The sequence below is a fragment of the Dunckerocampus dactyliophorus genome, chromosome 18, assembly GCF_027744805.1.
Source record: "Dunckerocampus dactyliophorus isolate RoL2022-P2 chromosome 18, RoL_Ddac_1.1, whole genome shotgun sequence".
Classification (NCBI taxonomy): Eukaryota; Metazoa; Chordata; class Actinopteri; order Syngnathiformes; family Syngnathidae; genus Dunckerocampus; species Dunckerocampus dactyliophorus.
Genome location: NC_072836.1, coordinates 19,284,154 through 19,307,711, shown reverse-complemented (window position 1 = coordinate 19,307,711; position 23,558 = coordinate 19,284,154). Strand labels below are relative to the sequence as shown.

The following is a 23,558-nucleotide window of genomic DNA, read 5'->3' as shown; positions in this document are numbered from 1 at the left end:
GAGAGTAATTTCTATGAAGATGGTTCCGTATACCGTATTTTCTGGACTATAAGTCGCTCCGGAATGTAAGTCGCTTCAGTCAAAAAATGCATCATGCAGAGGAAAAAAAAAACATACAGTATATAAGTTGCACTGGAATATAAGTCGCATTTATTTATAAAACAAAAAAAACGAATACATTAAATACAACAGATGTTAGATTTTTTTTTTTATTTTGAAGTAAAAATAAAGCACTATATTTGTCCTTTTTAAATTCCATTTTGATACTTAATTTGAATCTATGCATTCTTTGCAGAGCTGGCTGGCCCACATTATATGTTGGCAAACGCTGGGGGCGCCATGAGGTTGGCAAAAAATCAGGGAAAAAATGCCCTTTCAATATAAACGATGTGTATTAATGTTGTATTGGGAAAAGACGACACAGGCGAATTTTGAAATACGAATAAATTGCTTGGTTTGACTGAAATCAGGGTTGTTCAAACTTTTTCCATGGAGGGTCACGTAATGAAAAATGAAAAGGATTGAAAAGGATTTAATAATTTTGTAAAAAGGCTAAAAACGTTATACTTTTAATATATTCGTAGTATCCGTAGTATATTTGTCGTAGTACCCTATTAGTTATTAGTATCAACATTTCATCTTTTTCTTTTTACATTGTGCCTTTTTACTAAAGTTTTTTTTTGCTTTTTTTTAAACATTTTATTTCTATAATGTGCCATGGGCCAACAAAAAACAAGCCTTGGGCCTCAAATGGCCCCCGGGCTGCACTTTGGGCACCTGTGACTTCGATAAAAATGGGTCACAACTTAATGACAGTTGGAAAACGTGGGTTCGAGGTTGAGACCATTTGAGAACCCGTAAGCGACACAATAGCATAAAGACCATACCCGGGAGGCTGGATAGGCGACATGAACATACAGTAACAACCCAGTTAAAGTTTGGACGCCCCTGCCTAAGCAAGACGCACAACTCCTCTTCTGTCTTGGTCTGGCTCTAACTAGCAGGCAGCACTGCCCCCTATGGGCTGAACCCTGAATCACAGCTCAGAACCAGACATTTTCCTCAAGCTGCTGCACCAATGCTAGTTCTAAAGTAAGTGTTTGATGGGGTTGAAGTCAGGACCCTTAAGTTCCCACATATCTGGAAGTATAGATTAAATCCAAAATGTCTTGGTGGGATGAAGAATTAAGATTACCAAGAGACCAAGTTCTGACTGCAAGAGGTTTCTTTTGTCCATATGTTGGATGTCTACCATCAAAGCGCACCACATAAAGTGTTTTTAAAAGAGAAGAGCAAAGAGGGGGCGAACAGAAGGGCGCAGATAGAGATCCAAAGAATCAAAAGAGATGACGCGCAGGTAGACAAAGATGAATGAAGGGAAAGAGACGAAGAGGATGATGTGACAAGTGCAGGGCCGTGAAAGGGGAAAGACAAATGGTGAGCGGTTGACGTGAATGAATTGAATTGAAAGAGGGGGTGTGGAAGAAAAAAAACATCAGACTGAATGAAGTGACATGAATGAGCGAGCAGAGGGACACGGCGGCAAGGTGGCGGGTGAGTGAACGACAATCAAGGCAAGAAACCAAAACCGAGAGAAAGAACGAGCGGGGTGGGGAGAGGGAACAAACGTGGGCTGAACGACGGCGAAGGCAGCGAGGGGGAGAGGGACGGCCATGCAACGAGAGAGGGACCATTGACTGCGTTTTAGACCTTGGGTGCCAGATGCCTGTTTCCATGGCAACAGGCACCACCGTGGCGTGTCGGTGCTGAAAGCCGAGTGGAGGGTCTAGCATCACTGGAATGCATCAAACACTTGCACGGATTCATGAAGCACACACAACTTGTATGAAAATGTGCAGCCTCAGATGGCCCACACTCACACGTGCACATTCGCTCACACGTGCACGGTGGAATCCGACGCAGGAGCCTGCCTGTGCAAAGATAAGAATGCTCACTTCTGATGAACAATGTGCTTATTAGCTAGCATTGGTGAAGAACTGCTCTGCATCAACCTGAAAGATGTTTCGACTATTTTGCCTACCTTATTGAGCTGCGTGAGAGGGTCAGAATATTAGAAACATGCGACTACAACTGCAATAAAACACATATTGCCTTTTGAGAATGAGAGCTGCAATTTAATAAAAGGAGACAAATCAATACAACCTGCACAGACGGCTTCTAGAGAAATTGTCTGACTATTAATGCTAAACTGTGAGTTAGCGTAGGAGACCGCAGATGCAAGAGTGATCAGAGATGGTGAAGGTCAGACTCGCATGCCCAGACACCCAAGGCTATTTGAATCGGGTATGTGGAGGACTTCTACACATCATATTGTGAGAACATATCGTTATAAACTAGGGCTGCAACTAACAGTTGTTTTCTTAGGCGATTAATCTGAAGCTTGCTGTTTTGATTAATCAAGTAATCGGCAAGGCCCTCGACCAGAGGTGTCCAAAATTGTTCTTACCAAGGGCCGCGTACTGGGGCCACTTTTAGGTATTTTTCATTTTGTTAAAAGGCAAAGACAACCTTATATATATATATCATTTCAAGACAAAGCTTTGTTATATTATTAGTTATTAGTGTCAGCATTTCAGTTTCTTATCATTACATTTCGCCTTTTTGCGTTTTTTTAGTTTTTTTACTTGTTTTTTTTTTTTCTACAATGTGCCGCAAGCCAAGAAAAAAACAAGCTGCAGGTCGCAAATGCCCTACACGGACCAGCTCAACAGGAACCAAACACAAACAGTTAGTGGTTTGGTCCGCAGCGTATCAGAAAAGAGGCAAAAATGTTTTCCAAAGTCAAAGGTGACGTGTGTGAAAAGATAACAAAGATAGCAGGTCTGCTTTCATAGATGACCGAGGGAATTAAAAAATATTTGAGCGGCTGAAATCAGAGAATTTGTACCTTTTTTACATCAAAAAACAATTCATGGAATACCAAAATAGCTGTCGAGTAATTCGATAATTGATTAATCACCGATTCATTGTTGCAGCTCTAGTACAATTGAATAAAACAAACATGCAAGGAGACAAGTCAACACAACCTGAACAGAGGAGAAAATGTCTTCTGGAGGAAATGTCTGACCATTCATGCTAAAATGTGAGTTATATGCGAGGGGAGGGGTTATCGGAGAGAGTGAAGGGCTGACTCACATGCCCAGACGCTAAAGGTTATTTGAATCAGGTGATGTGCATTTGGAAGACATAGTATTCTGTTGGAACATATCATTGTAGACATGAACATCATATGTTAGCACATAAAGCACAATGCATTCACCATAAGGCATCATTTTTCTAACACTTATGGAAGCGTTATTGTCTTTTTGAAGGTATAATTAGAGATTGTGCGCTAGTGTATCCGTGCATGTGAACAGGAAGTTAGTTTAGTAATGTTTTTAAGAGTGCACTTAGAAATACGGTTCAATATTAATCAGTGGCATGAGTGTAATGAGTTAATGGGACAAGGCTGTAATGAAATAATTTGAAGACGAGCACACTATCAGGCGGTCCCTGTGTGACTTGGGCACACACTGCGACTGCAGCTTTGATCAGACCTGACAGTTCGGACTAATGCAACACGGCGCAGTGTGTTATAACATATTGCACTATCATGCACCGCAGCGTCGTGCAGTAGATTGTGGTTTTCCCTGGGTGGATTCAGCTGTGCAAGGTCAGCAGAGGGAACACTGACCGTGGCATCATTTACGACACATGACAGTTTGTGTCCCCAGGACCGCCTTTTCTGTCAAATGACCCTGAACAACTTTCTCGGATAAAACAGCGCTTGTCACTCGTGACACGCCTCCATTCATAGTTGGGTTTGTGATTGATACGCTAACCACAGTGACCTTGATTTAAGAAGCTGAGCCGCAGTTGGAACATGAAATGCAAGCCCCAAGCGAAATCCACGGTTCCACGATAGGTTGTGTTGTCCTACTTGATGAAACATTGTTTTATGGTCTTTGCTGCGGTGATCTCATCCTTGTCCTTGTGGCTGCATCAAATGAGCTTCAGGCCAGATGGTGTTTGGTGAAGACAGTCACGCTGACAACACATGCAAGCACATGCACGCGCTCAGCTTTTGTCACCTGCGCACATCCAAAGTGAACTTATACTGCATCTAAACTTTTAATGCTAAAGATCAATGCTGCATATTCTTGAACTGTGGCTGCCCTCCACACGCACGCACACGCGCGCACACACGCGCACACACACACACACACACACACACACACTATGAAGCTCACATGCACTGCAAGTGTGTCCATCTGTGCAGCACTCCCTGTAGGATCCAAAACCTAATAACCCCACTATATTATCATACCTGAATATTTATAAGGCATAAACAGCAAATTTGCTAATTTTCTGATCTCATAGGTATTATGAAGGAGGAAGTGGGTGTAAAGTCGGTCAGTAAGTAAGTTAAGAAACTTAAGTACAGTCAAACCTCGGTTTTTGTACTCTCCATTTTTTGTATGATTGGGTTTTCGTGGAAAATTTTTCCTGAAACTTTGCCTTGCTTTAATTGGTTGCAGACCTGGCCGTCATAAAAGAAATTCTGCAAAGTAGGATTCCTAATTTATAAATGAAATATTTTTGTAGTCAGAGCATAGAAAACCTGTTTGCAGGTTGCTAAATACAATTTGTAACATTATTAGAGCCCTCTAGACATGAAATAACAACCCTATAGTCACCTTTTCACTTGCATTACCCAATATAGTAGCCATTCATTCATTTTCTATTTGTCCTCACTGGGGTTGCGGGGGGTATGCTGGAGCCTATCCCAGCTGACTTTGGGCGAGAGGCGGGCACATAAAATGTGGCACGTTGACCTGGGTTTGAATCTTCACTTGGGCATTTCTGTGTGGAGTTTGCATGTTCTCCCCGTGCGTGCATGCGTGGGTTTTCTCCGGGTACTCCGGTTTCCTCCCACATTCCAAAAACATGTTAGGTTAATTGGCGACTCTAAACTGTCACACATTACCATAGGTATGAATGTGCGCGTGAATGATTGTTTGTCTATATGTGCCCTGTGATTCGCTTGCGACCAATCCAGGGTGTGTACGCCGCCTCTCGCCTGAAGTCTGCTGGGATAGGCTCCAGCATACCCCCGTGACCATAATGAGGATAGGCGGCACATAGAATGGATGGATGGATGGAGGTCTCAAAACTCAATTAGCCTTTTGGGAAACACACACACACACACACACACACACACACACACACACACACACACATCATGGTATCCATGTTAATGGAATCTCAGCAGTGTCTTAAATATGCTTGTTTTTATTGCCTTGTTTTAAGATAAAACACGTTCATTCTCGTATTGGTTTTAGGCTGATAAGAGAAGACGTTTTAGTAGAAGACCCTGGAAATGCTGATAATGCAGTTTAAACTCTCCTCTGTTTGGGGAATCTACCAAAGTCGTTGGCTCCGTATTCCTTGTCTTCAGTGTTTAAAGGAATCTTGCTTTTCTTTTGCAGCATATTAAGATCGGTACAAGGAGAATTGGAGCTCTTTCTCCATGGGCTTGTAAGCTTAAACTCTTAGCACATTTGGCCTAATAATGCGTGCGCTCCCTGATCTGCTGCAAGTAGAAGGGTGGACATGAGGAAAAAAGAGATCAAATATATTCAAGATCGAACGGCCCTCATCCACACACGTGTAATGAGCGCCACACACGGGAGGCGGCAAACGACCGCAATTGGCAAAATTCATCGCCATCGCGTACCAAACCATGCACACGGGAGGCGACAAGTGATTGTGACCACCTACACAGGTGAGCGACGCATTCACATCAAGAGTGAAGTGTACGAGTCTCCGACGGATGTGGAGGGAATTTGGGGGTATCAAAGTAGTTCAGAGGAGGAAAAGCGCCGGTGTTGATCGAGGACTCTTGCTAAACTTCCATAAATGTCCGTGTAAATTTATGTGAGCTTACCAGTTATGCTTACTCTTCCACCAACGAGTTCTTTATATCTCTATATCTCTCTTTTTTTTAGAAATGTCAAATAGCTGCGGGTAATCTGACACTGCAAGTATAGCGTACTGCAAGTATAGCATCCTGTCCGCTCATTGGTCGATCAATGATACTTCTGCTGATTGGTCCTCGTCTGGGCACCAGCGATGAAAAGTTTGAAAAGATGAAAAATGTTCCAACCTTCTGGGATGGCGTCGCAAGACACGCATTGCAAGACACGCACAAGCACAAACCTTCACACGCGCGAATTTCGCGTGTTGCTGGGCTGGACGGTGACACACGATCATGGCCCTGTGGCGCAGGTTCCATTGAAAATGAATGGAGTCGAGGCGACGTCGCCTCCCGTGTGTGGCGGCCATAAGAGAAGCCCTTCCTGTTTCAGCTCATTGCTGCATCGCTGTACCCTCTTCTGTCTGTAGGTGATGCTGGCAGAGCGTAAAGGGACAGACGACCTGTACGCCATCAAGATCCTCAAGAAGGATGTGGTGATCCAGGATGACGACGTGGAGTGCACCATGGTGGAGAAGAGGGTGTTGGCGCTATCTGGGAAGCCTCCTTTCTTAACACAGCTACACTCCACCTTCCAGACCATGGCAAGTGCTTTCTTCTGTTTTTGCTCAAATATGAGTTTATTATGAGGGGCTCCATCCACTTTCTTTCCCCTCCAAAGATAGGCATTTATTTCTGCAAAAAGTCATCTTCTTGTCACTCAGTCAGTAATAATTCATAAATATGTAATAATACAGGTACAAAGTACAGCATACATGTCCCACTGCTGAAAAAAAAAGGCCACGATTTTTACATGTTTGTCTTTATGCTTCAGTGATGACGACGTTGAGATTTTGCACTTTGTTCGATGGTCTTTGAACGCTCCATAGTTGCTTTGAGACACAAAAGTGGACCTTGCACAGTGGAACCTTGGTTAGCGTCATTAATCCGTTCCAGAAGGTCAGACTCAAACCGGAACGTACTCTAACCAAATCCATTTTGCCCATAAGAAATGATGTCAGTCTAATGAATCCATTCCAGAAAGCCACAAATGTTGCTAATGCTAATGCTTTCATTTTATTTGAACATGCATACACGTTGCAGTGGAATACATCACACTTTACAATTCACAGTTCCATGTGTCCAAAAGGAGTAGGAAGAAACAAAGCTTATTTAATCCTCCTTTAAGATCAACACGGACACCAGCTTCCTCTTTTGCCATGAGTTATTTCTTGAGTTCAATCGGGACACCTGTGCATGACAAGTTTTGTACTCAGCTAAAACGTCTTTTTCGACCTTTAACGCAGAATCCAGGCGCTGCTGGAGCGGAATGTAGAATAGACTGCTTGTATCGGAGTGTTTATATCGGAGATTTTTTTTTTTTGCGGACTGATATCAAGACACCCCTATCAAAAATACATATTTATGGGCGTCTCAATTACTCACGCATTTTTGCGCAACCCTGGCAATAAGCAGGGATCTACTGTACACTCTGGACTGGTGACCAATCAATCATATAGACAAACACACGTTCATATTCACACCTATGGACAAACCAATGAACCTAACATGCAGTTCCACAAAATCAAATAGGAACCAAAAGGCAAGGAATGACTGAGTGACTAGAAAACACTTGCATGATAAGCATTGCCGGGCATCGTCACAAGTAAACAGTGCTTGGTGTCCTGCTGTGTGGCCCAGAGGCATGACGTGCAGACGCTGACGTCTTGAACAGCTGGAATACACAAGCCGCATGCACGCCGGGGCCGTGCTCACTCACTCTCATGACGTATAATAATAATATTGTACTAGAGATGAGTCAACAGCAGAGTAAATATAGCTGGGAGCGCTGTGCTCAACTCGAAGAGCGTGTCATTTACGTCCATATGCTTAATATACCTTCACAGATTTTCATATTTCTATTGATTAGTGAGAATAATGTGTTTGTGAGTGCACTTGCAATTGTTGTTCAAGGCAAATCAAGTTGACACGCGCACACACACACAAACACACACACACACACACACACACAGCAGTGTGAGTGCGTTAATCCTCTGCAGCACTAATTCTCCTCCGAGCAGACTGCTCCCCTACATATGGTACTTATGCACTTCTAACACATTCCTATTTATTGTCGACTGTAATGTGTAGTCGTACATTTTATTCATCCAAGCGCTGCAGACACACACACACACACACACACACACACACACACACACACACAATAAGCTCACGCTGCACACAAACCACTGCTTCTGAGATTTATTGTGCAGCATGGCCAACACACACACACACACACACACACACACTAAATCCCCACACACTCCCTCACATACGGAATCTTTATTGGCAATTTCTGTTGATAATGGAGGAGTATGGAGTCCTAAATTGATGTGGAGTGAGTCTTTCTCGATCGTTTATCCGTCCATCTTTTCTACCAGTGTCATCCTCTTTTTCTCAAAGCTGCCATTTTCTCCCATGGCTCACTATTGACCTTTCTCATGAGGCCTGGCCGTTCTCCAAGCCCTTTTTTGACCTTCCTGTCTCCGTCTTCCCTGCTTTGTCACAACAGGACCGCTTGTATTTTGTCATGGAGTACATCAACGGCGGAGATCTCATGTATCAGATTCAGCAGGTCGGCAAGTTCAAGGAGCCCCACGCAGTGTGAGTAGACACGCTCATGCAAATACGGTGGAAGCTTGTAGTTAGTGTCATGATTCCCTTTCAGAAGTGCACTAACCAATTGCATTTTTCCATAAGAAATCATGTAAATACGATTCATCCGTCAAACAAATAAATAATTTTAACACAAAACCCTTTTTTATAGTTTTACATGCAGAAAACAATTTGAAATGCATGTAAATGGTGAATTAAAGGGATCACGAGTCATCCCATAGTGTTTCTCAGCTCAAGTCTCTGCTTTTCTTTTGATCTTGGCTGCAAAATAACCCACAACGGAGCCTAAGAAAATAGTGCTGCAACAATTAATTGATTAATTGAAGATTAATCAAGTATTCAATTAATGGCATGACAGAAAATGACTGAGAACCACTGAAATAACGGCACATATTTGTCATGTCATCTGTCAGCAACAAGCCACAAGCTCCGTTTTCGCCATCCACATGAACACGCTGAAGCCAGAGTTTGGAAAAATCCTCACCCTGGCCGGAGTTTTCCAAAAGCTCTGTTTTTAAGGACGAAAACCTCCGTATGCGTGTGGCTGAGAGGCCAAACCGCATAGAAAAACATCCGTATTGGTGTGGACAGGGCGTATATCTAACAACCTCCAAAACGGCAGCATGTAATTATGGTGGCTGGCCAGGTCTGTGATGTCGACTGAAACCCAACAAGCTGCCATATTTAACAAGCTGGCTGTCAGAGAAGTGAAGAGCCTTGGTGGAGTTTGCCCTTCATCTGCTGTGTTGGGAATTCTTTGCTTCAACTGCTGAGGGGCGAGATGAACACGGCGAGGAAGGCCTTCGCTGTTAGCGTATTTGGAGCCACCCTGCCTTAAACCCTTGCGTGTTTTCATCCAAAGGATAAGGTCATGTTAGTTTTGTGCGACAGCCATCGCCCTCTGGTCATCATTCTGTTCACAGATTAAGCACTAAACAGGCTGTGAGTATTCGTCACCACTTTGCACACGCTCAAAATGCCTCCCGACGTCTTTAGCGAGCATACTACCGAGGAGACGGCCCGAGAGATACCCGCTCATACGTGGCCGACCGCGTGGTCAGTGTGTCCAGACTGTTGATCTTATCAGCTGGCCTTGAAGAGACAGCGCTGACCTTTCCCCAGACACACACGTGCACACCCTGTCCTTTCCATCAGCCTCTTTCTAATTACCGCTGTTTTTCTTGTCTGTGCATTTGTGTGCAGCTTCTACGCCGCAGAGATCGCCATCGGGTTGTTCTTCCTGCATCAAAAGGGCATCATCTACAGGTAACATTCGCAGCGCAAGACTGGAAATCCATAATATTTACAGCGATCCATGTACACTCACCTGCCACAACATGAGGTACCCCTGCACACGCTAACATCACCCGACGTGTGTGTGTTGAGTCATTGTCAGTGGATACTACGCAAGCTATACACAGACTACTCTAAGCTATAGGCAGGTTTCATTTCTATTGATGTGAGGGGTGTACTCACTTTTGTGAGATGCCGTAGATCAGAGGTTCTCAAATGGTCTCAACCTGGACCCACATTTGAATTGCCTATGTCCATCTTAATCCACATACTGTAACTATATGTAAAAGTGCATTTTGGAGGAATTTATTAAGGCATTTTATTCTGGAAATGAGGAGGAACATGATAATTACGTGCATTCAAATAATGCATATGGGTACTTGCCACTGGTGGGTAATAATGGAAGATGATCCATGAAAAGTTAGAATCGGAGTTGCGGTGTAGCCAATCACAGCACACAACAATGGCGCGTTCAAGGACTGTCGAACAAAGTGCGACATCTCAATACTTCATGAGAAAACATCAGTGAAGCATAAAGACATAATCGTGTAAAAATTGTGACTTTTTTTTTTAACAGTGGTACATATGTGCTGTACATTTGGCCTACCCTATCACATGTGTATAAATTATTACCTACGTGAGGTGAACGAGATGTGTTTTTAGCGGGGAAAAAAACCTGATCAGCTCTCAAAAGAAGTAAATGAATTGCCAGTGTAGAAAGGTTGAATAAACTTGGTCTCTTTCTTTCTTTTTAACGTAGAGACCTGAAGCTGGACAACGTGATGCTGGACTGCGAGGGACACATTAAGATAGCCGACTTCGGAATGTGTAAAGAAAACATGAACGACGGGGTCACCACCAAGACCTTCTGTGGGACACCAGACTACATCGCTCCAGAGGTACTTCATTTGCGGTGCATGTTACTGATATTTCATTTAACGGAATGACAAAGACATTCCATTCAGAAGACAATTTGAGTCTTTTTGTTCAGTTTCTAACATGCATTATTCTTTCAACTCCCGTTTTAGATTATCGCTTACCAGCCTTATGGGAAATCTGTTGACTGGTGGGCCTTTGGAGTGCTGCTCTATGAAATGCTGGCTGGACAGGTGTGTGTTTGGCATGAGAAAGATGCATTCAGAGCACAGGAAACAGGTTTAGAAGACAATGTATTTGTATTCAAGCACTTCAATTACATCGCTTAATGAGCTTTTCCTCTCTGGGGTATTCAGAACTGTTCGGAGTGGATGGAATTTTTTTCAAATGTGTGCAAACGCTACGCTAGCGTATATTCAATGTGCCATGTAATGTATGGCAAACAAAAACACGTATTACTCAGTTAGTCAGTGAACAGTAACTTGTGGTTGAAAGTTGCACGTTTAACACCCAGTGGACATTTTCAATGTGGAATTGCATGATCGCTATTAGTGGAATCACTGATTTTTATGATTTATTCTGCATCTGATTCATCCCCCAGCCTCCATTCGACGGTGAGGACGAGGACGAGTTATTTCAGTCCATCATGGAGCACCATGTCTCGTATCCCAAGTCTATGTCTAAAGAGGCTGTGGCTATCTGCAAAGGGGTGAGTGTGCACCAGAACACAATGCATACACGACTGTATGTGTTTTTGTCATTTTACCGTGGAACCTTGGTTAGCGTCAATAATCCATTCCAGAACATCTGACTCGAACCGAAATGTACATTTTCCAGATGTCCTGGCTGTGTGGCCAACGTGCTAACCGCGAGGCCACGGTGCGGCCTAGATGTGTGTCATATTGGACACAATATGGGAAATGTACGCAATCCCAGGCAAAATTTTGCTGTACATTTTTGACATCAAGAGAAAAATACACTAACCGAGCTTCCACTATATTTTAACTATATTGCCAGACTGTACGTTTGGCTACACAAAAGGGTGAGCATTTGGCGAAGCACACACTCCTGCTGTGTGCCCGTGCTACAAGTATTATTCGTCTGACAAACACACCACACGGCGGCGCTGTTTTAAAACCTCAACGTTCTCACACAGCTGCAAAACACACACTGTAACTTTACAATGTTTAGCTGAGTCACCACAAAATTTGGCACACACCTTTAGGGGACTGACAAGCACATGTGTGTCAAATTTGAGCAAGATTGGTTGAAAAACATGGCGGCCATCAAGCAATACAGCGTCACTGGGGCGCGGGCAGGACTCAGTCATTGACCCTTTCCCAAAAGATTCTGTTGTCATTTTTGACATGACCATGTGCACCCCACAGCACTACAATACTACAAGTCACACGCATGCAGAACTGGGGGGATACGCCATTTGTTAGAGAAACGGAGCACGCAAAGAGGGAGGAGGTGAGCGGATGGAGTGAGCGAGAGGGACATCAAAATTATCTGCATAATTAAAACCATTGTGAGGGAACATTTATGCGGAGTGAAACAACATTGTTCGCTCTCGCTATCTGTCCGGCTTCCATCTCTCCGTCATAAGTGCTCTCCTTCGCCGTCCTTCTCTCTCTCACTCCCTTCGTACTGCTCATTGTTTTGCCGCTTTCATTGTACATCCTCTATCTCACACACACACAGACACACACACGCACACACACACACACACACACACACCGCACTAATGAAATAGCCTGAGCCGTGTGCTCAGTTGGCTGTGGGAACGCTTCAGAATGGACTGGAAAGTCTCAAATGAAGCTGCCTAACTGGGCTGCGCCGCTTTTCATTGTGTGGAAGCGGGTCCTCTCCATCAATACACATTGCGTCAACGGCATCTTCTACTGCTGCGCTTCACTGACCACGCCAAGTTGCACAAACACGCACACTCGAGTAGATGCGTAGACGCTTCTGCCACGGAGCAGGTCGGCCCCAAGTTGAACAGTTATAGTTTTACATGCATGAAAACAATTCTAAATGCATATAAATGACCAATGAAAGGGATAAATAAACATTTAAGGTTGCTTTCACCTTCATTGAAGATGCGATTGTTGACAAAGACGCAACGAGATCAACACGGCCACCACCTTCCTGTTTTGCCATGAGTTATTTCCTGAATCCAATAGTGTTTCTCGCCTTCTTTATCAAAATGCTGACACTTGTTCCTTTCTTTGGCTCTGTTTTGGGTTATTTTGCAGCCGTAACCAAAAGAAAATCTATTGAATTCAAGTAAGCGACTAATATGACTTAATCAAGCCTTTTCTAACATTCCACACTACAAAAGAAGTAATAAAAGTATGTATGATTTGTGCTGATATCGGATCGATATTGTTATCAACCAATATTCAGGGCTGGGCCATTGGTGTTGTATTGGAAGTGGAGAAGTCGTATCGGGAGACACTTTGCAAGGCTCAACAAGAGACAGGACTGACACATTCAACATCTTAACGGCGGTAGTACACTGCTTACCAACGTGGTGTTCTCCTATGACAGCACTACAGGCCGCTGTCGCCACCGTAAGGATGATTAATATCATTATTAATTGATGATACCCAGCTGCATAAAAAATCATTTGCGTACTTTTTTTGCACGGCAAAGACCCACGACCAACTGAAAATGCATCCGCCAGTTGACAACCACCCAAAAGTGAGGCGTAGAGGCGTTCTCAGTGGGTCGCTGGTCTTTGCCTGGTATTGATGTGACGTTCACAAACAAATCGTAGCTTTTGAACGACTCTTCCAAGTCATGATCCCAAAAGTAGGTCACGGACCCATTTTCAGTGGGTTGCAGATCTTTGCCTTTTGGAGATGTGACATTTGCGAATGAATCGAGTCTTTTCAGTCATTCCTTTAAACGATTCTCCCAAGAGTGCGTTGTGGACCAATTTTCAGTGGGTTGCGTGTCTTTGCCTTGGTAATTTTGAACGACTCTTTTAAATTATTCTCCCCCCAAAAAGTGGGTCACAAACCGGAAAACGAGGCCGTGGGTCTTTGTCCGGTAGAGATAGGACGTATGCGAACCAAGGGAGTCTTTCAAATGACTATTTCCAGTGATTCCTCCAAAAGTGGACAGCAGACCCGTTTTCAGTGGGTCGTGAGTCTGCCTGGTGGAGATGTGACATTCGCAAACAAATCGAGTCTTTAAGTGGTTCTCCCAAAAGTGGGTCTCGGGCCAATTTTCAGTGGGTCATTCATGGTAGAGATGTGACGTTCACAACAAAATCGGGTCTTTTGAATGCCTTTTTAAGTGAACGATGAGAACCGATTTGCATTTGCGGGTCGTTCGTTTGCGAGCTGTGCTTACTCGCGCATCTCAACAAGTTTTTGATTTCATTTTTTGAACCACTAGTTTACTCCTGACAGTTTTTCGAACTTTTATGAGATACTGAATTTGCATTAGCAAAATTGAGTTGAAATATTTCACTCTGTGTGCAATGATGGCCAATTTGGGTCACCACTTGTCATTAAGAAGTCATAGTGGGTCCCACAGCCAAACCAGTTGAGAACCACTGCCCTGGGCAATTAGGCATGCGGCCCAAAGCTAGAACCGCCACTGCAAATGGCCGTTTAAGACGTTCGTCATGCATTCACAGGCAAATTGATGACAAAGATGTTTGCTCTTTGGAATATAAAGACACACACACACACACACACACACACTGTATGCACACACTGTATGCAAGCCGTGTTATGTATTAGTGATGATTACTGGGATGGAGTGGATCTTCATTGGAGCATGAAAGCTCGCCTCCGTCCACCCCCACAGCTCCCACTGCGCCCCGCCAGCACCTCCTGAGTTAACGCAATGCATGTGCGCGCGCACGTGAAGACTGCTTGAAGCCCGACATGATATTTCCATTTGCAAGAAAAATGGGTGGGGTGAATTGTATTCCGCAGACGTGACGACAACGTGTGAATGTGATGGCAAACTTTGCTGCAAAAAGCCTGTCGTGTTTTTACTTTGTTTATACAAATTCTCTGCTATGAGGTGCAAGGATTTCTGCTCCGTGTAACACATCATTTCAAAGATTGTATCATTGTAAGTGATTGTGCCTGTGGTTTTTTTCCCCACTGGCTTGTAGGTGGAAACATTCAGTCTGGAATTAAATTCCTGCAGATGTGTGTGTGTGTGTGTGTGTGTGTGTGTGTGTGTGTGTGTGTGTGTGTGTGTGTGTGTGTGTGTGCGTGCGTGCGTGCGTGTGTGTGTGTGTACAGTACAATGTGTGTAAAGGGGTTGATCAGAGATGTTTCCACTCCTCTGATTCTATCCTAGCCAGCATCTATATTTCATAGCCAGCAATGGGCTACACACATACTGTAAATGTATTCTAACACACACGCACACACATGCGCTGCTGCTGCATTCTACAGAGACGCGTTGTTAGGTACACAAGGTCTTCAACTTCACATGACTTTACAGCAAAGACTAATTGAAGGCATTTGTTCCTGCACACACAAACACAGGCACAGGACCAAGTCCACTTTTCATGAATTGGAGCAGCACAAATGTGAGAAATGAGCGCGCGTGTACATCAAAATATGTTGATATAATCGCCCAAATGATAGGATTATCTACACCAAAATAGAAAGTGATCATTTTTGTTCTGATGATGCCAGCAAAAATGTTGTTTTCCAAAGCTTATCTTACCATCAACACCGAGCCGTTGACTCCATTTGACTGCGTAATTGCACAAGACACCTGCCTCAAATTGCAGACTGCAGTTAGAAAGCCTCTATCAAGGGCTTCAGGATTTTGTTCAACTAAATTAGACTCTTGAAAAATGATACTGACAGTAAGAAAATAAGATGTTTAAACTCTACAGTACTGTGACTATTTTTTAATGCAATTTGTCGTTCGGCAATATTTGAATTGCAGCAAAATGATGCATCCATCCATCTTCTATGCCGCTTATCCTCACGAGGGTCGCAGGTATGCTGGAGCCTATCCCAGGTGACTGCAGGCGAGAGACGGGGTACACCCTGGACTGGTCGCCAGCCAATGGCAGGGTACATATACTGTAGACAAACAACCATTCACACTCACAGTCATACCTATGGACGATTTAGAGTTGCCAATTAACCTAACGTGCATGTTTTTGGGCGGCCTCGCCCGTCTGTGGGCAATGCACGGATCCGGTTCCAACCTGGTAGATCTTCGTGCATGCAGCTCTGTGGACGCCTGGCCCCCCTCGATGTTGAGGTGGGGTGCACCTGTTTTTGAACACTTCACCTCCGCCAACAGCATTAAGTATAAAATGCATCTACAAAAGCAAGAAGCTGTTCAAATCTTAGTGCCACCACTCCTCATTCATGTTGGTGGAAGCATGTCCCTTCAGAGCTCCAAAATGAATAAACTGGCCCATATCCATTTTGATCGTGTGCCACTTATGTAGCAATTACCTGTCTTTAAAACATTAACTTTAACAGCCTGAGGAATTTGAGCCCAGAGTGCAAAAGAAATACCATGAGAGTAAACTACATTTAGCTCCATTTTGACACTGCAAATGTCCTTTGGCACAAATCAAGGTGTTAACTGGCAGGATTCATTAGCAGGGTTTCAAGGAGCATGTTTGTGTCTTTTAAATTAAAAATATACACGTCTAATCGCACCATGTCTTGTTACACTTAAATATTTCCATGTTTTATTAAGACAACGACGCAAAAAGAAGTTTAAAATGCTTTTTTGGATGTCTTTTCAAACCTTGTATGTCGTTCACAAGCAGGGGTGACTGTAACAAGAGTGAAACATTTACCGGTTTTTATGATGGAGCTATCATCAGAGCGAGCGTTTTTGTTTTTCTTTTCTTTTTTTTGCTTTTTTTCTTTTTCCCAACAACATTAAATTTAGGATGGGGCAATGTTTACCCCAGCAAGGAGACAAACTAAAGCTTTAGGTATAGAAATACTATAAAAACGTAGCTGTTTAACAAATATCAGTTCTCGAACAAGGTACTTTTAATACGTGACGTGATGTGCAGAAACGCATCAAACACCAAAACTTCATTTTTATATTCATAAATGAATCAAGACTGAATGAATCAGTCTCCTCCAAATCGAATAGTCGGCAATTGTAAGCCACCCCTAATAATTAGTGTCCTAATTAAGCAACACTGCTGTCTAAAATACCACATTTCTCAATACACACAGGTAGCATGTCATCGTAGTTGCACATTACTTACAGACACACAGTCTGTAAGTCCAGTATGCTCTGTGTCATTCCATTTGTGTGCCTAACTGCGTCACAAACTCAACGCAATGAATTACTGCAGCCACTAGGTGTCGCTAAAAAACCACAGACCACCCCCATAAAAGCAGCACATGTTATATTTATACTGATATACTGTATACTGTACATTGCAAGACCAGCCAAACTTTGAAAAAAAGTGTGATTTATTCTCAGGGAAATACACAATATTGGTTTTAAAAGGAACACGCATCAGTGGCTGATGGGTTCTCCACATACTGTATGATAAATGTATTGCACCGGCACAGGTGTGGTATTAAATGTGACCCACAATTTTGTCTGTCAGCCCGCGTACGGTCCAGGAAAAAGCAGGACGAGAGAAGCCGAGTGTGTAATATCCCGGGTAAACAATCCCTTTCTATATTTTTGTGTTTATTTAGGAGCGTGTGCGTCCGTGTGAGCCAAACGTGTGTGTTTACGTGCGCTCACATCTCCGTTTGTGTGTGTGTGTGTGTGTGCGGCACGTAAAGTCGAGTGACCCGTGGAAAATGTTATTTTACTTCTAATGTAATGAGCTATGACTGCTGCTCCTGAGGGAGGCACGCCCCACCTACACACAAACACACACACACACGCACACTGACGTCACTAGCCTTGGTGCTTTCTTAAGGTTTTGCGTGGACAGGCATTATAAATGCTCTTTCATTGTGCCTGTGGGGATACAAATGTGGTGAAGGAGGAGAGAAGAGGTGTCTTCAGGCGCGAGTGTGTTTGCTTGCTTATTTAAGTTCATAAAGACTCCAATGGAAATAAATGATCCTGTGTCTGCTGTTGTTGGAGCCTTATGCTTCCGCTTATGTTTTGTTATGCTTAAAACAAGCAAAAAATAACACAAAAATACATCCAAATAAATCACAACAATCTTGATCATGATTATTACCATGCTACCAATGGTGAGTGTGCAGCAATGGGCCCTAACCCCCTCAGTCATGACTACGTCGTGGAATGGAATAAGTGCTTACAATAGAATAGTGCGGCATTTTCGGTAAGTGTGCAGAGACAATAATGGATTTGAGGCAGCACACAGTATGCAGTGTACATAGTACACATATTGAAGTAGAAGTACAGAAATGTTGAACAGTACTTGGCTAGCATAGCATAGTTTAATGGTTCAGTATCATTGCAACACTCGGAGGACGCTGAAAGAGACAAAAGTTGTGCTGCAAATAACACTTGAATGTCAGCCGCCCCAAACAAGTTCAAAAGCGTGAGAGTGAACAATACCGGAGACAAATCCTGCATGTGTCACGAGACCCCCAAAGCAAATAATCCTCTCTTTTCTTCTCTCCGTCTGCCCAGTTGATGACCAAGCACCCTGCCAAGCGTCTGGGCTGTGGTCCGGAGGGGGAGAGAGACATCAGGGACCACAGCTTCTTCCGCTACATGGACTGGGAGAAACTGGAGAACAAGGAGGTGCAGCCGCCATTCAAACCCAGAGCCGTAAGTTTGCCACCCCCCCTTTGAAGAAAGCGCAATACCCGCTGCGGTCCAGCTCGTCGGTTCTAACGTTCAACACTTAGCTCCCCCCCTGTGTCCTGTCATTGTTGACTTTGTCACTGCCTTTCTGTCCCTTTCCTGTCCTTGTGAATGGGACAACCACAGGTAAGTCAGCACATGATGATGATGATGATGATGATGGAAGGGACATTGCCAGCTGTTTTATTATGATGGCAATGCGATGTTGAGGACGGCCATGACCTTGCAGGTTTTTTGGTGTTTTGGAGACGTGTGTGGACTGAATGAGTTCAGTGTTTGTTGAGGTCAGCGAGAGTTTAGAGTCGTCCTCCAGGGAAACGGTGAGCGGGTACCAGTCAGGCAAAGTGACCTAAAACAACCTTGTGTTTGTTTGTGTTGTAGTTGGGTGAGAACAAAAAGCATGGTGATGTCATCACCATGCTCACACACATGCACCAGTACTATTATTATTATTATTATTATTATTATTATTATTATTATTATTATGCACGCACATGCCTCGCTGCTGCTAAAGGGTGTTTGTGGGTTTTTTACCTGCTGGTTTGCGTGGGCGGGATGTGTCCATTTGTGTGTGTTACTAAGAGGACTGACTGGTATTGCTGTGATGTGTGCTGTGGTTCTGCAGTCTTCCCCTGGGATTGTATTAGCAATTCTCTCATCCTTCAAACATCTCGCCTTTTTCCAAGTGGGCAAACAGAGGTCAAGGGTTTTTGCAGCGGTATCTTAAAGCTGCAGTGTGGGACGTTAAACTGACTTTATTCCATTGACAAATTGCTGATATTTTAATGTTCATCTGAAACACTCACTGTCCACCAGATACGAGATAAAAAGTCATAATTATGACATTAAAAAAGGCGTAATTACGAGCCGTAAGTCATAATTATCAGATAAAAAGTCAAAATTACGAGATCAGACAAATTATGAGATAAATTGCAATTACGAGATTAAAAAAGTCATAATTGTGAGAAATCAAAATTACAACATAAGAAGTCATAATTATGAGGTTAAAAAGTCATATTTATGAGATAAAAGTCCAAATTACAAGATAAAAAGTCACAATTATGCGATAACTCGAAATGACGAGATGGAAAATATCCTAATTATGAGATAATAAGTCGTGATTATGAGATACAAACTGCGCATGCGCCGCCTTCTTCACTGCAGCCTCCGTCACATGGCACTCAGCACATGCGCAGTGTGCATCTCATAATTTCAACGTTGTATCTCATAATTATGAGTTTTTATCTCGTCATTTTGACTTTTTATCTCACAGTTATGACTTACCACTGGGATATTTTCATTTTCAGTGGCGGAAACGGGCTTCCATACTATCCAGTAGAACACATTTGGAATGTGCTAGCGCAGGAGCGTCCATCACAACTGTCAATAAGGACCTTGTTGAATGTTGTGACAGCATAAAGAAGTCCCAAGCTGGCACTATAGAGCAAGACTGCCCTTATACAGGCTGTCCCAAAAAAATGTATACATTTGCTGCAACAGTCTGTCATACCATGTATTAGTAAAACAATAAAATGATGTTTGTAAATTGTTTCACACTTGGAAAATTTAACAAATTATGATAAACACCTAGTTCACAATTATTTCAAGTGTGTATACATTTATTTTGGGACACCCAGTATAGTGACTGTTGGCTTTGCAGTCTACTTCCTGACTAAAAGCAGGAGACCAAACCCCCACACTGCAGGTTTAAGCTGGTTGATCTATGAGTTTAGTAGTTGCACTTTGGATTATTTACATTGTTGAGGTGACCAGCTCACTCTTGATGCTTCAAATACGACGGTGATCGTGTCGAAATGGCAGTTTTGGACCAAATTTCTGACTCACTGGGTGGCTTTTTTGCCTGCCACAATGGTTGGATCGGACTGTCACTTCCTGTTGCTACTGTGCAGACGTCGTCATCTGTTTACCCATCCGGAAATGTGTTGTCATTCTCTCTGCTCCACATTCCATTCATCCTTAGGCACATCTGTTTGTCACTTCACGCATCAGCCCATGCATGTGTGCATCCATTCTCACACTTTTATTTGTCCAACTCTGTGTGTTCACGTATGTTCTCATGTTTGCTTCTCTTTTACCGTATTTTCCGGACTATAAGGCCCATCAGTGGAAAAAATGGTCCACGAAGAGGAAAAAAACATTCACAAGTCACACTAGACTACAGTATAAGTCGCATTTATTTCGAAATTTATTTCACAAACTTCACAACCAAAAACAGGCATTTAACCTGGAAAGGCAATTATTCAACGATCGCACGTTGTAATCGCACGCAGAACAACAGGCTGAATAGGCGTCAGGAATGTTCACGTAACACGTCAACAGTTATTCACCGACGCAAAAGCCTAAAGAACACACCTGGGAGGCTGAATAGGCTAAGCTAACGTAACAAAACAGCGAGTCCAACAAGCAAGTTACCGGTAAGCAAGTTCACCAAGCTCCCGATCTCATTGCACGTCACTGAATGGCAGGAGCAGCACGTACACGTAATTGTCAAGAGCTTAGAGCGCCCTCTCGTGGCTGTCGACTGTAACTCTCACACCTTGGTTCTTGTCAGTCAATGTGTATGAATATTTAAAAACATGTTTGATTATTTATACGGTAATCCCTCACCACTTTGCACTTTGAATTCTGCAGCTTCATTCTATCACGGTGTTTCAAAAATATATTCATTAATAAATCATGCTGTTTCGCGGCCTATTATTAGTAAAAAAAAATGCATATTTAAGCACATTCTATGTATTTTTTTTACCTAAATTAAGCATTCCAAGCATAAAAACTACTAAATAAAGAAATCCAAATATAAGGCATATAGAAGATGCATTCAAAGACGTTGTGATGGTGTGTTGTATTGTACACTGGTCACTAGGTGTCAGTCATGTTACTTTAATGTGTAAGGTACTGAAAGGTGAGACACACAAGCACCAGACTTGATCGCCGGTACAACGTGCTTTTATTGCAGGTTTCAATGATCTCAACACGGGCTACTGTTGCGGCCGTAACGCCACTCTGAACCCCCGACGTCACTTCCTGTCCCCCCCTTCCACGCAGCCCTCTTAGCACCGGAGCACATTTACAGCAACACACACAAGCGCGATTCTTATTTAGTCTTATTTTCTCTTATTATGTCTACTGTATTGGGTAATACGAGTGTAAAGGTGATTATAGGGGTGTTGTTTCATGCCTTTATAATGTTAAAAAACTTATTTAGAAGGCCGTGAACAGTTTTTCTATGCTCTAACTACGATTTATAAATAACAAATTCTATGTTGTGGAAATTCACTTATCACGGTCAGGTGTGGAACCAATTAACCACAATAAAAGAGGGATTACTGAAAATATATTTGGATTTATAAATCGCAGGACCAGCCAAACAATGAAAGTATGCCTTATAGTCTGGAAAATACGGTATTTGCATGCTCACAGGCTCAATCTCAAATCAAACCCACTCTGGAGTGCACTGTACCTTCCTGGAAAGCTTCTAAAATAAGAACTTAGCCTGAAAGGGATAGTTTGGATTTTTTACATGAACTTGTATGACGCCCCCATCGGCAGTGTCGTGCATCAACGGTGACTTACCCCTCACTCGGTCCTGTGAGCCCAGTTCTGGTCGTGCTTCGGTGATGAGAAACACAGGTCCGGTTAGTTGCCGGGGTTCCTTGAGTGAAGAGTTTGGCTTCTCAAAACCATATGCGTGCAAAACATGAATACATTTGCATGACAAAAATGCCTCCTTGAAAAAAGCACTATTGGCTGTCTGTTGTTTATGTGATGAAGATGCACCCGCCCCGAGTGTCGCAGCCATCTTGTTTACGTACTGTATGTGTTCCACAGTGGATGAAGATACGAGGTCGCAGTCATCCTCATCACATACACAGCAATGGATGCGACACCAGAGGCACTTTTGTCATGGAAATGTATTACTCTTTTCAACGCATATTGTTTTGAGAAGCCAAACTCTTTACTTAAGTAGCCCCAGCAACTAACCAGAACCAAAATCCCACCAGAACTTGGCTCACGGGGCCAAGTGAGGGTTAAGTCACCGTTGATGTGCTACACTGCTGATGGTGATGATGTCCCTTTAACATTCTCTGTCAGTGCACCTGACATCCAAATTGCACTCCCAATAAGGCAACATTGTCCCATTTGGTTCCTCAAAAGAGGTTAAAAGGCGAGTAATTAGCTGAAAGTACAGTCTGACCAGGCTATGTTTCACGTATTTCCCTAAACTATAAACAGTGGCTTCATTTGAGAGATACACAGATTTAATGAGTTTATGGTTTTCCTCAGGGTGACGTTGTCAGAGGATGCCGTATCCTTGTTTTCTTCATTAAAGCTCAGCACCGTGATGGAGATGCAAAAACAAAAAAAGCAAGAAACAGCTTGTCTTAAATCCCCCATGGGGGGTGCTGTCGGCAGAGTATCATTTTTCAGTTAATAACTTGTTTCATGCACTTCTCGAGGGCGACACTCCTCCTGGGCTTCAAGGCTTTTTTGGAGGGGGTCGTCATGGGCAAAGTGAGGACGTAAACCACGCAAGGTGTCTTGCAATTAACGCACCAATTAAGTGCTTTGAAAGGTTTGAAAAATTCCGAGGCGTGCACTACCACAGTGTGTTTGAGACGTCTGTGGCCTTGTTGTGTTTATGTTTCAGATATTTGGGAAAAGGAAGGCACCCTCCTGAGGTGTGCTGGGATTATTCCAGGTGATCTTGTCTCACTTTATGAATGTCCGATACGGAATGATCCCAATCCACAGCGGGGTGTAACATGGAGCTGATTTGAAACCATGTTCAAGTGATATCATCTCACTCCCTGCCTCAACCCGCCACTCCCCCCTTCTTTTGTGTCCCTCTCCTTTATCCATCCGTTCTTGTCCACTCCCCACGACCCCGCCCCCACCCCCTCCTCTCCATCCGCCCTCCCTCGTCCCACCCTCCTCAACA

At 43.3% G+C, this 23,558-nt stretch overlaps 1 protein-coding gene across 3 annotated transcripts in view; it reads left to right on the top strand.

Moving 5' to 3' along the window:
• Nucleotides 1-23,558, top strand: part of LOC129171594 (protein kinase C beta type) — a 96,987-nt gene that overhangs the window by 57,408 nt on the left and 16,021 nt on the right. For 2 of the 3 annotated variants that reach the window (XM_054760419.1, XM_054760418.1), the window contains exons 10-16: nt 6,406-6,579; nt 8,547-8,638; nt 9,854-9,916; nt 10,704-10,842; nt 10,972-11,052; nt 11,421-11,528; nt 18,422-18,562. In XM_054760419.1, the coding sequence (XP_054616394.1) occupies nt 6,406-6,579; nt 8,547-8,638; nt 9,854-9,916; nt 10,704-10,842; nt 10,972-11,052; nt 11,421-11,528; nt 18,422-18,562 (798 nt within the window). Of the gene's footprint in view, nt 1-6,405; nt 6,580-8,546; nt 8,639-9,853; nt 9,917-10,703; nt 10,843-10,971; nt 11,053-11,420; nt 11,529-18,421; nt 18,563-18,724; nt 23,552-23,558 lie in introns of those variants that run through there. The other variant, XM_054760420.1, reaches the window with a different exon arrangement.